The sequence below is a fragment of the Agelaius tricolor genome, unplaced genomic scaffold (assembly GCF_023055355.1).
Source record: "Agelaius tricolor isolate 1412-34295 unplaced genomic scaffold, bAgeTri1.0.p SCAF_13, whole genome shotgun sequence".
In the NCBI taxonomy this organism is placed as follows: domain Eukaryota; kingdom Metazoa; phylum Chordata; class Aves; order Passeriformes; family Icteridae; genus Agelaius; species Agelaius tricolor.
In genome coordinates, this window is record NW_027269273.1 from 10,626,352 (window position 1) to 10,642,178 (window position 15,827).

The 15,827-nt window shown below is 35.8% G+C and overlaps 1 protein-coding gene across 2 annotated transcripts in view; it reads left to right on the forward strand.

Annotated features, from left to right (window-relative positions):
* The window catches only part of BMPR1A (bone morphogenetic protein receptor type 1A), a 74,212-nt gene extending 60,840 nt beyond the window's left edge, over positions 1–13,372 (forward strand). For both annotated transcript variants that reach the window (XM_071438706.1, XM_071438705.1), the window contains 10 exons: positions 571–733; positions 2,036–2,138; positions 2,549–2,648; positions 3,440–3,539; positions 4,349–4,493; positions 5,343–5,535; positions 5,919–6,216; positions 6,707–6,882; positions 7,480–7,610; positions 8,671–13,372. In XM_071438706.1, the coding sequence (XP_071294807.1) occupies positions 571–733; positions 2,036–2,138; positions 2,549–2,648; positions 3,440–3,539; positions 4,349–4,493; positions 5,343–5,535; positions 5,919–6,216; positions 6,707–6,882; positions 7,480–7,610; positions 8,671–8,796 (1,535 nt within the window). In that variant the 3' untranslated portion in view covers positions 8,797–13,372. The remainder of the gene's footprint in view (positions 1–570; positions 734–2,035; positions 2,139–2,548; positions 2,649–3,439; positions 3,540–4,348; positions 4,494–5,342; positions 5,536–5,918; positions 6,217–6,706; positions 6,883–7,479; positions 7,611–8,670) is intronic.
* The last annotated feature ends 2,455 nt before the right edge of the window (positions 13,373–15,827 follow it).

Genomic DNA, 15,827 nt, shown 5'->3' on the forward strand with positions numbered 1-15,827 from the left:
TTAGTGTCATTTACTGAAATTTAATTTGCAAACGAGATTTACTTTAGCTGTGTTTTGAAGTACTAATGCAGACAGAGATCAAAAAAACCAAGAGATTTTGGAGTTATTACTGCTCTTCCATGAGACTGTGAATCTATAAAAAATTACTTCAGAAAATTAGAAAATTGCATATTAAGTATGTTCAGTCATGCATAAAATTATTCTTGTTGTGGTTATCAAGCTGTCAGCATTTTGGTTTTCTGAATACATGAATGAGAGAATTTTTTTTCAGAAAATTCTAACCAGTTACACCGCTGCTTTCCTGCCCTACCTCGAAAAGAGAAAATATCTTTCTGTTTATATTGATTATATATGGTTAGAAGATCTGCTGTTAAGGTACAAAATATGTCAGTTGGGTATTTCTAGAAAAAAATTATTAACTCAGATTTCTACTATAATCTTGGGGGAGGAGATTGCCTTGTATACTTGAGTTACAAATATAACTGTTGTTGTCATGTTTTGCCTATAAAACTCCTGAGCAGTTGTCAAAGAGATGCAAACTTTTTATTTGTTGTATTTTTTTGTGTCCAGGTCAAAAGCCAGACAGCATGCTTCATGGTACAGGAATGAAGACAAATTCTGACCAAAAGAAACAAGCAGATGGGGTAACACTTGCTCCAGAGGACACCTTACCTTTTCTTAAATGCTACTGCTCAGGACATTGTCCAGATGATGCTATTAACAACACATGCATGTAAGTGTTGCATTCAGGATAGAGAAGCTCTTTGAAGAATATAATTTTGGAATTTGAGAGAGCAAACTACTTCTGGAGGCTGACCAAGGTTCTCTGAGGTTATGTGACCATAATTGATTACGTTCTGTGAGTGCTAAAACCCATGGTCATCTCTGTTTTCACCACACCTTAGAACAATTTACAACTGGTCATTTTAAGCCTAGCAACTGCTTTGAAGGACAGAGGTTTTAAGTAACCCTGTGGTATTTTATAGCTGGGGGAGTATTAAGTGACCCAAATCTAAGCCTTCTGACATGGCCACCTGTTTGCTTATTTCTTCACCTAGTAGTCAAAAAGGTAGTGTAAACAACATGGCCATTTACTGAGAATTCTTCTTGTTACAGTAGTTACGGACTGTGAAAGAAAGGCAGGAGAAAATAAAGAAAAACCTGTGGACATGTAGAGACAGGAGGGAAGTTTTATCTTTGATAGGTATAAGAATCCTAACAGACTCATGCATAGGTTATGTGCTTGCTTAAGGTGGGTTTTTTCATGTTCTGAAACATCCTTGTTTTTCTTTTTGTTTTCCTCCATTTGCAATTCCATGTTCAAGGCCCTTCTGTTTTCTTCCTTAAGAATTAATATACACAGTTGAAAACATATTTACTTGCTCCTGTACTTTGAGTCTTCACTTTAACATAGGTTTCAGTTTCTCTAAGGTGTCACTTGGCAGTTTCTGTGGAATCCAAGGAGGTAGAATAAACACTGCTGTCTTTTTAAATGTAAACACAGGCAGTAACTTACAAACAGTTTTGAACTGAGAAAATGTTCCAGTATTTTGTCTTTCAAGCCTCTTGGTATTTTTTATTGGTTTTTATTGCCCTCTAGTGTGTGCAGTCTGTATATGCCTTACTAATTTTTGTCTGACCTAGCAACTGATAGGCCATTATGCTGATAATAAAGCTATTAGTTAAAAACCCACAGTGTCTACATGCAGGGTACCTTATGGCATAATGCTTTCCACATTTGCATTTCTTTGAATGAGTGTAAATAGATTTTTGGCAAACAAAATTATTTCTAAATTTGTTTTCCTTAGTATCTGTGTTGAGAGAATTAATCAATATTTGTGAGAAGGCATCTGTGTAGTGTTCTATTAGAGAATATTGTGGAGGTCTTTTATTCTCAAATTGGATAGTAACCGCTGTATTAAAGAATTTTTCTAGAAGTTTTCATTCTGGAATTCTTAATGGGTTCATGATCAAGTAATGCTGAATATTAAATGACAAACATGCTGGTAAAGCACACGTGATATGTTTCTTGCAGAACTAATGGGCATTGCTTTGCTATCATTGAGGAGGATGAACATGGAGAACCCACACTTGCTTCTGGCTGCATGAAGTATGAAGGTTCAGACTTCCAGTGCAAGGTGAAAAAATTAGATTTATACCAGTGCCATACTTTAATTTAATTTTTATGCCACTCCTTTTTTTTTGTTTTAAGAGCAGTATTTATTTAACATATGGTTAACTGGTTTTGACTAAGCTCAAGACTTTTCCCATATGTTAAATAGCAACTTAAGTAGAAACCATCTATTTCTGTGCAACAATTGAAAAACATCTCATGAAATATAAAAAAATGCAAGACGGAATGTAGGCTTAGAGATTAGATGCTGTCTGTCTGCCACTGTAGAGTGATCTCATACATTAAATGGTGTGGTTGAAGTGCCTTTTCAATAAAATAGCTTACCCTTTTGTCTGTGCTGTGTTGTAGCTGTAGTATCTCCTGTCCCTGTTTTAGCTTCAAAATCTGAGTGTTCATTAAATTCTCCCTCAACAGGACTCACCTAAGGCGCAGTTACGCCGAACGATTGAGTGCTGCCGCACTGATTTCTGCAACCAGGATTTGCAACCAACATTGCCCCCTCTTGATAGTACAGGTAAACACCTCCTTATGTTCACACTGCTAAGAAGTGCTGGGTAGGTTCTGTTCTTGATCAACAATAGAAATAAGGGAAAATGTAATTACAGTATTGCACAAATCTGGTTTTGCCTTACTCAGTAATTTTTATATGGAGATCTGTACTTCTCTTCATTTTCTATTTTCAGTTTTCCTTTTTTTGCCACTTTCAAGTTAGTATTTTCCTCAATCAGTCACTCATGGCATTTTTGTTCTTGTTCTTAGTGCATTCATATCTTGACTGCATGTGATCTTCTGTTTTTATTCTGTTTCCACAGTCTGATCTCTTTTTAAAATGTTTTTCTTAATCTCTGCCGTGCTTTTACCATTATGAATCCATCATAAAAAAAACTATTCAGACCTTGGTAACACCTCTTCATTGCAAATTCATTCTCTTCTTTCTGTTGTTCCCAGTGAAAATAGTTTGTTTTCATGTGCTTACTCATTCATTGCTAGGCAAGTTGTACTGGTCTAACTGTTGCTTTATATCTTCTTAGAATCTTACTGCTCTAAATCCTTAATTTCTTTTCCAACAAGCTAGCAAGACTCAACCAAAACCAAAAACTCCAAAATCTCAAGCTGAATTTTTTTTTTTTGTTGTCCAAATGAATTTATCTTTGCTTTTGTGGTATAAATACTTACTTTGATACACAATATATGAAACCATACCTAAATAAACTGTTTACAATATATCTTTAATTAATAGACTTTGGAAACTCCCCTTTTTTTCCTTTCTATTTTTTCTTCCTTTTTTCTTTTTTTGTCAAATAGATGGACTTTTTGATGGCAGCATTCGTTGGATGGCAGTGTTGATTTCTATGGCAGTCTGCATAATTGTCATGGTCATCTTACTTAGCTGCTTTTGTTACAAGTAAGAAAGCACTTTCTTTATTGGAAACATTTTTAATTTTGCAAATCAGCATAAACAGAACAGTTGTTTTGCTAATGTACTCAGTTATAATCATATGTAGATTGGAAACAGTTATAACCTAATCTCACATTTCTGTGGGTAGCAGTTTCCATCACTAGGTAAAATGAAATGTTCACAGCAGAGAATTTAAGTGAGTTTGATCCTTTCCTCTGGGCACAAAGTATTTCAAGTTTTGCAGCTACACATAACTTCAGTGCTAAAGCAGCTGGTAAACAGGAATATCATCATGGTCGTTATGCTTTTGGGTCTTCAGTCACTTTCAGTAGCTAAATTTCATCTGCTTCTGAGATTTTCTGCCAAGTTTCAAAACTAAGTAATTGTCCAGCTGAGCTAAGGCAGTTCATTCAGGTGCTTCTGTTAGCACCAGCCCTGTGCTGGAGGTGATCACTGTTCTAGAAGTTTCCAAGGCTTGTGTCAGCCTCAGCTGCTGTGGTTCAAGGTTCTGTCTGTTCATTTAGCCCAAAAACAGCAATGTTGTGCTGGTAACTCTGGCTGAGAGTTGAGTATTAAAAATGGTGGGTTTCCCCCTCACTGATAATCAGCTGACAAACCTGTTCATGCATTACAAAAGCTTCTTGACATGAAAAAGCTATATAAGTTACATTTCAGAAAAAGAAAAAATACAGTAACATCTGCTTCTCTGTTTTTTCTTTTGAGAAAGTGTGAATATTTAAATAGCTCCTTTCTTAGATCAGTTTGTTACATATTTTGTGTTTTGGAGTTCAGCTTAACTTGTGTTACTTTTGCAGACATTACTGTAAGTCGATGGCAAAGAGGCACTGTTATAATCGTGACCTGGAACAAGATGAAGCATTTATTCCAGCTGGGGAGTCATTAAAGGACCTTATTGACCAGTCACAGAGTTCTGGGAGTGGATCAGGACTACCACTGTTGGTTAGTCATACACTTGAGATTTTTCTTCACTGAATTTCTCTCCGTCACATACAAAGTTTGGTTTGACCTGATGCCTAGAACAAAGCTGTTTGTTCATACAAAATGCTAATTATTTTATATGGCATTATGATGATGGTGAAGTCCAAACTGAACATGTTTAAAGCCCATCTTCACATAGTAAATTAAAATTAAGTGTCAGATATGTTAAAAAAATCTGTTGGCATCAGCAGAATTCAAAGAAAACTTAGAGCCTACAGCTATTAGGATAAAAATACAAGAAATGGCTAATATAGGTATCAAATTGAGTGAACGCAGAATTTTACTTTCTTAGTATCAACTGACCATTAAAATAGAAAAGCCAGAGAGGGACTTCTTACAAGGGCATGTAGACCTAGGACAAGGGGAAATGGCTTTAAACTGAGAGTAGGTTTAGACAGGATATTAGGAGGAAATACTTCACTGAGAATGCTGAGGCACTGGAATGGGCTGTCACAGAAGCTGTGAATGCTCCATCCCTGGCAGTGTTCAAGCCCAGTCTGGATGGGGATTTAAGCAACCTGTTCTAGTGGGAGGTGTCCCCACCCATGACAGAGGAGTTGGAAGTAGATGATCTTTAGGGTCCTTTCCAACTCAAACCTTTTGTGATAATTATTCATAATTTTGTTCATTCACCATCCTATATAATACTGGCATAAAAATCAGCCAGTGAGACAGATGACTATTTATAAATCAGAAATAAAATGCAAGAGAATGTACCCTTCAGTTAGAAGTTGAGATGACTTAAATCATTTTGGGGTTTTTTTGTACCTTGGAGGCAGCAATAATGAGTCCAGTTTTTTTTTTCCTTAGGTTCAGCGCACTATTGCCAAACAAATTCAGATGGTGAGGCAAGTTGGAAAAGGACGATACGGTGAAGTGTGGATGGGCAAATGGAGGGGTGAAAAAGTGGCAGTCAAAGTGTTTTTCACCACAGAAGAAGCCAGCTGGTTCAGAGAAACAGAGATTTACCAAACTGTTCTCATGAGACACGAAAACATCCTCGGTAAGGCAGCAGAACATTGCTCAGCTGCTGCAGGGTGCAGGAGGAGGAGAAGCTCTTACTGGTGGGTGGCTTTAGGGGTCTAAGGCAGCTTCTGTGGAATCACCACAGGTTATTCACTTAATGTCCTCTAATAAAATGTTACTGAAAGGATAGAATTTTGCTGCTTTTGGTTGGAAATATGTCTGCAATCTCTTTGCTGGAAGGCTGGACTGGTAACCTCACATAGAGTTAGAATCAGAGGTTCTACATGGTTAGTTTTCATAAGGACAACATGTATTTTCTGCTACAGTACAAGAAAATACAGCTTTAGGAATTAGCACTAAATCTACAACACAAAAATTTTATGTACAAATAAATAGTAACTTTGTTTATACATTTCATAGGTTTCATAGCAGCAGATATTAAAGGCACTGGCTCCTGGACACAGCTTTACTTGATCACGGATTATCATGAAAATGGATCATTGTATGATTTTCTGAAGTGCACTACTCTGGACAACAGGGCTCTGCTCAAACTGGCCTATTCTGCTGCATGTGGCCTGTGCCACCTGCACACAGAAATCTATGGGACACAAGGCAAGCCTGCAATTGCACACAGGGACCTGAAGAGTAAAAACATCTTGATAAAGAAAAATGGAACCTGCTGCATTGCGGACTTGGGTCTTGCAGTCAAGTTTAACAGGTAATTAATCCTCTGTTATGGGAAAACTTTCATGTCATTTTTTTATTTAATGCACTAGATACCCAGTTTAAAAAGGCAGATGGAATCATTTGGTTGTGTGCTTTCAAGGCTTTTTTCCAGTTTTGAGGGTAAAATGTAGTTCTTGAAAGCTGGTAAACATCACGATGAAAATAAGTTGTTAAGAAACAATGAAAATACTCTTACGGAAAATAAGAGTTTAGTAGAGGAAATGGAGACTAATTTGTTTTTTTATTCTAAACTAGCCTTTCATAGTAATTGCAGTCATATAAATTCTTTCATCGAAAATTTGAACAGCATATAGGCAGTTGAAATTTAATTGAAGATGTGATACTTTATTAATATTATTAAATACTTTTATTAGTTTAAGTTCTGTGAAGACAGAGACTTGTCTTTTTAGTGGTTGTGCCATACAGGATTTCATACCTTGTAACAGTCCACAGTTCAGTAACTTGCTAATGTTTTCATCTAGTGACACCAATGAAGTTGATGTTCCCTTGAACACCAGAGTGGGAACAAAACGTTACATGGCTCCAGAAGTCCTGGATGAAAGCCTGAATAAAAACCATTTCCAGCCATACATCATGGCTGACATCTACAGTTTTGGGCTGATCATCTGGGAAATGGCTCGGCGCTGTGTCACAGGAGGTAAACTTTTCTATATTCTGTGTAAAATCTACCAGGCCCTTCCCTCACTCCAGCAGTGCTTCACCAGGAAAATATAATATATATTTTATATTATAATATAAATATAAAATATATATTCTATTTTATATAATATTACTAATGTTATATAAAATAATAATAAAAATATAATTAGATTGCTGTGTCATTAGGCTTGTATTCTTTAAAAGCAGTAGTAATAATCTGACAAATATTTTTGTGACTCATCCTGGCTTTTCTTTTACTCTTCTTTTGTATCCTTATGCATCTTCACCTGTATTCTTCTTCCATCTTATATTTCTCTGTGCTTCTTTGTAGCATGTAGTAGATTAGGAAAAGCTAAAGCTAGCATTTGGTATCAAAATCAAAGACACTACAAGGAATTATTGCAGCTACTAAAGTTAATAATCATAATATTGGAGCTTTTATGCTAAATTATTGTTGTAGTGAAATTTTCAGATTTTTACTACAGTAAAACAACATGGCAGACAGTTAGTTTTTGTTCCTAGCTGAAGAAATCCAAGAGTAGATATGTAGATTTATTTATTTTACTTGTTCCTAATCTTTCACAATGACCTCCAGGTATTGTTGAAGAGTACCAGTTGCCATATTATGACATGGTGCCAAATGATCCATCCTATGAGGACATGAGAGAAGTGGTGTGTGTCAAACGCCTGCGCCCAGTGGTATCGAACAGGTGGAACAGCGATGAAGTGAGTGTGCTCAGAGCAAAGGCTGCTTCCGTTTCTTCATTAAGATGAGGTGGCATTTGAGTTTAATAAATACTAGAATGTTGTGAGGTAGGACTGCAGTCACACATTCTGATACTTTGAAAACCTCATAGCAATAATAGGAGGAAGACATGCTTGAGATCAATTCAAAATACTGTACTTTTTAATGTGTCTTTTCAGTGATCTGAGGGGAAGATACCCTTAAAGCAGCATGCAAGTATATGAATACTGCTCTACTTGAGATCATGTATTTTAGATAGTGGAATATATTCAGAGTTTAACTGGAGCTAAAACTTAAATTATTTTTCAATTCATTTTATTAGTCTTAATAGATATAGCTTATTGGTTTGTGGCATAAGATATATCATGAAAGATAAAACACTTCCTTTGTGGATTTCCTCTTCCCTTTTTTCCTTTTTTACTCTTACATCCCAGGTCAATCTGTGATATAACTAAAATAATCTAATTTCTATGTGTTTATAAAGGGCCACAGCATGAACACAGTAAATAAGACATAACTATTTCACATAGCAAATTAAAAATGCCATATCCATTCTTCCCCAAGTCCTTGGCTTCTATGAATTCCCAGTTTTGTCCTTTTTTTTTTTATTGCTGAAAGAGCTGTTGTCACATCTTCATTTTCCCTGAAGGAATTCTCTATAGTTTTGCAGCCATATATGTGGAGATGTTTCTGTTTATTGCTGCCATATTTGTACCACTGTTCTTGAAGTTCTGGTAATGTATCATTGAGAAAATCAACACTTCCATTAGTTTCAGCTACTGTAATACTAGGCAGTGAGGGAGTGAGATAAGCAGGGTTGGCATGTGGATGTTGAGTTTGGGGTGTTTTGGGGTTTTTTTTCCTTCAGTAGATCTCTTTATAATAGTCTTCTACCAACAATTTTGCAGAAAATTTGGAAGTTGCACATTTTTGAACTTGAAAGTTCTATCATTTGAGCTTGACAGCAAACCAGAATTATAACTTTGGGTGTAGCGGGTCTTTCAATAGCATGCCTTTGTTTTTTCTTTGTTTTTTCTGCAGTGTTTAAGAGCAATATTGAAGTTGATGTCTGAGTGCTGGGCTCATAATCCTGCCTCAAGGCTTACTGCCTTGAGGATCAAGAAGACACTTGCCAAGATGGTGGAATCACAAGATGTAAAGATTTGACATAGGAAATTGACTTTGGAGAGCAAAGCTGGACTCCCTAGATCTTTTCACTCAGACGTGGGTGAGGAAGATAAAAATAGAGAAGAGGAAATAACTGAGATTCAGTATATTTTCTCAGCACACTTCTACAGGCTGCTAATGAAATCTTTCAGTACTTCATAGACCATGATGCTGAGAGCCTCTGTATACTACGTGCTACATATAATGGACAGCCTTGAGAAAATACACGTTTTGTTTTGGTTTGAGCTGCATTGAGACTTCAATCATACTTAGTGAGTCTCCAGTAAAACTCTGGGTACTGAATTGAATGTTCAGATTACAGTGCTTTCTGTGAAAGCCTAACAAGCTATATGGATTCAACAGAGATGGAGAATATAAGCTTTTTTTTTTTTGCCTTCTACCTGATAAAACCTAGTCAATCCATACCAAGTTTTGGTGAAACAGCCTGTAGGTTATTAATCTGTTTGTGATACTACTCAGTTTAACAGTTCTTTATGCCTTTATGTGTGTGCCAGGATTATTTTGCTGTCATTTGGAATATATAAGAAACCATTTAAATGAACAAAGTTTTATGGTCAGGGCTCCATGCATTTTGTGGCTCCACAATCAGAGATTTGCTACTGAATCTTTTGCCATTAACTTATCTTCAGAAATCTCAGTTTTAATTTTTTTTCTGTTTTTTATTTGGTCACAAGGAGAACTGCAAAAATGTGAACCATTAAGTAATTAGGAAATGGCTATCTAAATCTGTAAGGAGCTTGAGGCAATCTCTTCTAGAGATGGAGGCTGCTTTGGTCATCTCACTTGCAGTCTAGAGAGAGCTTCATAATTGGATCCCTGATATATGTCATATTTTTTCACAGTGCCACATGCAACCAGCATTTTTGCCATAGAATACTTTACATCTCAGCAGAAAGACTGATGGTGATGTGTTCTGCCTTCCTGCTGTATTGGGACTCTGATAGGTGTCTGTCAGGCTCTGAATTTCTTCCCAAAAAGGAAGGGATTTGTCAGTTGTACCATGTGCTCTTTCATCATTTGACAAAACTAGGCAGAAGGTCAGTTTTAAAAGGCTTGAGAGCAAGTCTGGTCTACAGACACAAAAGAGGGAAGGCAGGAAGCTCTGGGTGCTCTGAAGATCAGAGAAAGCAGTAAAGGGTCAAGACCAGGAGACGTGAGTACGGGAACTGTTGAAGATCAGATCCACAGCGTGCAGAAGATTTGGAGCTGGGTTGCTCTGATGTAGACACAGGAGGCCACAAATGTGGGCCACTTAGTGGAAGTCAAGATTTGAGACAAGGTAAATCAGTGGGTGTTGCAAGTTCTAGTTGAGTTTGGGAGGAATAGCAGTGAAATTAAATCATGAAGATACAGTAAGTTTGCACAATTGTAAAACTTGGTTTTATTGTGCCAACTGTTCAACCTGCATGAGAAGCTGAAGTTCCCCCATTTTCACCACTGACCCACACAAGGTGTATAGAAGCCAGAACCCTCCATGAGGTTACTGTAAAGTAGAATTATTGATTTATAACTCCTTTGGCATTTCTACTTGGAAGTTAGAAAATAGTACCATAACTCAAGTTGAAGCTTCAAAGCATGAATCGTCTGAAGATTGAACACACAGTATTGGAACCATTGAGTCTATTTGATAATTTAAGTGCCTATAATTTTGTACTGTAAATCTTGTTCTAGACTTTAAAAAGGGAAATTATTTATACAGTGTGTTTTGTGCTTTAGTAAAAAAAAATACAATAAATACCTAGTCCTAGGTACATCTGTACAATTAGATATATGCACACACACACGCCATAGTTGAGATTTGAAGAAAAAAGTTAAGAATACCAGAATTGATGAAATTGTTAAAACTTCAGATTGATTTATGCCAGATTATTTGTTGTCTTAAAATATTTACATAGAGAATGTTTTGATGTGTTTAAATTTCCCTTGAAAATACAACTGATACAAAGCAATGTAACACAGAAGTAATGTGATTTGTGTACAATTACAACCTTTTAGCATGTTACCTTTTTGTTTTAATCCTGTAGTTCCCATAATGTAAATGGTCAGGCAAAAGATTGCAGTATTTTTATTTTCTATTGTGATGTACAGACTTTATTTAACAGTTCTACATATTTTATAGAAAACTAGCTATTTCAAGGGACTTTTTTTTAAAAATAAAGTCATTACTTTTGTTTAGTAATGCCTTTAAGTATTAATATGTATTCTGGCTGAGAAGTTCATAGGTATGTCAACTTTAACTTATTTGAAAACAACAAGAGATTTATGATATTGTGCCACAATCCTCATGATAAAGGGCTCTTAAAAAAAGTTTCTCCGTCCATTGCCAAGACATTTATGATGATTTTGAAATTGTTAATCATGTCTTCGCACATAATTTTTGCACAGGTAGTTGGAAAATTTTTGGTCTAAGCCAAAAAAAGTAAGGGATAAGCTTTTTTTTTTCCTTCTCTAGAATTTTTATCAATAAGAAGGAAAAAATGTTTATGTAGGTACCCTGCTAGCTTAAACTTTCAGAGCATGAAGATCTGTCTAAATTAACCTCATCCTATGTAGAATATTGCGTCATTTCTTTTAGAATTTACCACATCATCATTTGCTGTAAACATGTTTTGTGAATTTTTTTTAGTTAATTTTTCCAGCTCTTCAGGAAGCCCCTTCTGGAAGTATGAATTTCAATAATTTGTAAATTTTCACTTATTTTCTTTCCCATTGTTTAGGTATTGCAAGGCAGCAATAGGATGGTTAGACACCTTAGGACCTAAATTGATTTTCAAGTTCACTTTAACATAGAGGGAGCCTACTGCTGCAAAGATGATTTTTTGAGAGGGGAAAAAAATCTTTTTTGCCTTAAACCTAATTTATCAGCACTTCAGTTACTCTGTTCGTACTCAAATGTATCATGCATGTGTAGTTCTTGCTGTTCTGAACAGCAGCTGCCTTGATTCTGATACTCAACAAAACATTAATACTAAAGAATGTTTATACTGATACTTAATCATTTGGGAGAAAAATGTGCTCTAAGCCAGCCCAATAATTTTTACTTAACTAAATATAGTTAATGCAGACTCCAAAGGTAAGTAGTTGCTTTATGCAATCCTGTAGTGTTCAGAAGAAGCCTTTAAGTTCAGAGAGGGTAATGAGATTCTTCTGTCGGACTGTGATTAATCTCATTTTTGGTGGTCAAAATTTTAAGCGTTTGTCATTCGAAAAAATATCCTCCAAAACTGGCAAATGTGGTTGTTTTGGTTGTTTTTTTTTTTAAATACAAAAAATCAACTGTCTGGAAAATACCTTGGGAATATCAAGACTGTGCCTTGGAAGTTCTTAAACATGCAAATGGAGGGATTTTTATATTTATTGAACCTGTTCCATGTGATTTTATATAGAAATAATTGGAGTCACTTCGTTTGTTACAGCACCTAAAAGCAAAGTTTTAGCATTCCTGGTTAACTTGTAAATTCCACCAGAAATGTGGTATTCCTATAGAGAAAATTTGGCTTACATTCTGAGTTTATTCTGAATTTTGCTTAGTATAATTTTTCCTCAAGAAACAGTTTTCCCAATATCCATCATTTTTTATGAATTGTTTTCTTTATTAGCCTTTTTTGAGGTCTTGAATGAAATATAAAATTAATATTTTAACTTACCTCCATAATAGTCTAGAATCAAATTTTAGATCTTGATCTAAGTGACCATTTGAATGTGTTTATAAAACAAATAATTTGGATACATTTCATCTACTCTGTCTTAACAGACTGTATTTTAATGGTCTAAAAGTGTGTGAAGAGCAGAGATGTAAAGTTAATAAACATTCTTTTGCTACTGCAGATATTTTTAAAGGGAAGTTACATGCTCATCTTCTGTGAAATTAGAATGTTTTAGCCTTTGCTCCCTCTCCTGACAGTGCCTCTGAGTTAAATCTTTATCCTGTGCCCACAGTCTTTATTCCAAGTAGGGGTGATGTCTAAAAGCAGCTGGCAGTGTTGCACAGTCCAGTCCTTATGGAACCATGGTGCTCAGCCTTGGTTGTACAGCAGAAGTAGAGGGCACATGACTTCTGGTTTTTTGACAAATCTAATGTAATTGTTGCTTTGTGATATTTTACTGTTTCATGCAATTATAGAAGCCCACATCATGTAGTGACATTTGTGCTCTGACATGACATGCCCAAGATGAAATGTACTATATTGTATACAAGAAGAATAAATAACATTGTAGTTAACCTGGAGAAGATGTAAATAAAATATGAAAGAAGAGTGGAACAAGACAAATGGTCACACTCTTGTGTGTGTTATATGCCAGAAGTGTAGAATACTACTTTAAAAATGTAACACACTAATGTATTTTGTACAGCATCTGCTTTAGAAGGTGCCTTATTGAGTTTACCATGAATTGCTTGTTCTGTACACAGATTATGTCCAATGTATCATTTTTAAGTAAATAACCTTATTTTAGTACACATTAGTAATGTGTTTTGTTACTATAAGATTTTGCCTTAAAAATGTAACAACTTGGAAATCCTAATACTGTAACTAAATAATTCCCTACTTTTTCATACCTCGTTTATGGTTTTTTTCCCCCCACAGTAAGTTGTTAATTACTGCTTTTATTGTTCAATAATATTGAAAATTATTTGGTGCTCTCTAAGTTCAAGCTCTTTATTCCTTGCACGATATTTAAATTTGAGTGCAACAGTAAAAAACAGTGTTTCCTTCTCCTGACTTCTATCCCTGTGTTACAGCAAAGCCAAAATCAAATCAAAATCAAGTAATACTTTTATTTGATCACATGCAGCTTCCCTACATGTTGGTTTCATCCATATAAATTTGCCTCAAGCTTACCAGGTAAAACCAGAAAAAATAAAAGGATGGGGAATTTTGTAATTGCTTTTTGTTCCCTCTGTGTACAACGTTCTTTTTGTGTAATAGTATCCAAATTAAGATATTTGAGTTTTATATGTGTATGTACTGCTTGTTGCAAAAATATGCAGGTGCTTCTGTATATCCTGCTACATTTACTCTGGTTTTTATGATTCAAGCAAATGAAGAGCAGTCAAGGGGATATCTCACCTGTGAGAACCATGAAGAGATTGTCAGAATTTGTTTCTCATTGCAGAAATGTATTGGCTTCAACTCTCCATAGAGTCCACCTTTAGTTTACAAGGAGAAAGAAGTAAGATCAGTTTCTGTTCTTTTTGCATTTAATCAGGAATAATCTTAGATTTCAATACATATTTTTTACAGTAGCTAGAAAAGTTTTAAATCTGAACATCATAGAAACTGTTACCAATATATTATAATTATAAGCCTTGGTTTGTTTTCCCTATACAATCAAGTGTTAAATTCCTGCAGTATAGTTCTGGAAAGTGCAGTGGAAAGATCAGCAATGTAGTTTCCAACCTTTCTGTCCTTAATGTATAATACCAGGAAATTAGACTGCACAAAGATTTGGTCTCCTTAAATTAGTATCTTGGCAAAGCAAACCTTTTTCCTATGGTTGTGGCTATTTTGGAATGGAATGTCTTCACTGGTTGCAGTGGTCGTGGTTGGATTTAAAACTGGGATTTCATGTTAGCGTTGCAGGAGGACATAAGGTAAATTGTGGGTAAGTGTTTGCACCTGTCCGTGCTCTCATGAGCAGCTTTCCTCTCGGTGTTACTTCGTGAAACGGCCACGCGGTGGGGCTGTGTCCTAAAGAAAGGATTTGGAAAAAAATTGCGTTTTCAGACATGAAAATAATTTCTCCTGCCTGCTAGTAATAAATACCAAAATGGTCTCCGTTATAAATGGGTGGGTTTGACCACTATATGAAATATGTTCCTGATGAGTTTTCATCGGTATCTAAGAGGTGAAACAGGAGTAATGTTTGAAATGTAAAACTTTTCAGTGAAATGTGTAAACACTGCACATGGATGTTTTGTGGGCATACCAAAAAGCACACTGAGTAATTAGCAAACTGAACCACAAGCTTTTCAATAAATAGCAGAAGTATCACTAAATTCAGAAAGGATCGGATATAATTCTGTTAATTTCCTTAATTCCTTCTGCAGTTTTATCTTCACCTTTCCCCAGAACACCACTTTGGTGTTTCTCACTGATGGTAGTGCAGTAGATCAGTATCAGCTGTGGATCTGAGCAGGGAAAGGACCACTACTGTGGGCTGACCACCTCCTGAGTCTGCTTCATGAGGAGACCTCCATGGGCTTCAGATTCTGGCTTGATGTGGATATTACCTGAAGAATTCAGGCATTGCTGGATCTACAGAAAGCAAAATTGCTTATTTTTGATACAGTCAGTACTTGAATTTGGAGTACAGTAAGGAGATTGTCTTAATAATAGAAAAGGAAAAAAAACATTAGGAGACTTTAATTTTAAAATGTACTGTGGGATACTGACATTTATAAAGCAGCAGATCAGTAACAAAATCATTCCATGAAGGCACTAAGATGCACAGCTTTCTACCTTATTACAAAGCTTAGTGGTTTGATCTGGAAATATAGAAACTTGAAGCAGTGGCAATGTTTTCTGGCAGGTTTCTGTTCAGGAAGTACTAAAATCTGTTGGAGGCTTTTATTTTTGAATCTGAGTGTCAGATTGACATTACATCTATCTATCCTGGAGTGAGCCCACATTTCTGTGCCTATTGCTGCCTGGCCATCAGGCACATTACTGTAGTCAGTGTGCTGTGAGGGAAACTGAAGCTCTTACACAAAACTCTTCCCAGAGCCCATGGTCAGCTTCAGGTTGTTTTTCATGTTTGGAAATTCTCCTAAATCCACTGAGCTAACCAATAGCTGTATTTTAAATTATCTTCATTAAATTGGTTTCTCTAATTTGCCTAAAAATACAGGTCATAGTGGTGTGGCTATGTTGATCTAACAAAAAAGCCCAAACAACCATCCCACCAAAAAAATGCAGGAGTGGTTTAGATGGAGGCTTATTTAAAAGCTGGTTTATTGCTTTGAACAAACAAAACCACAGCCCAGTGGATTAATCATTGTTCTCTTGTTG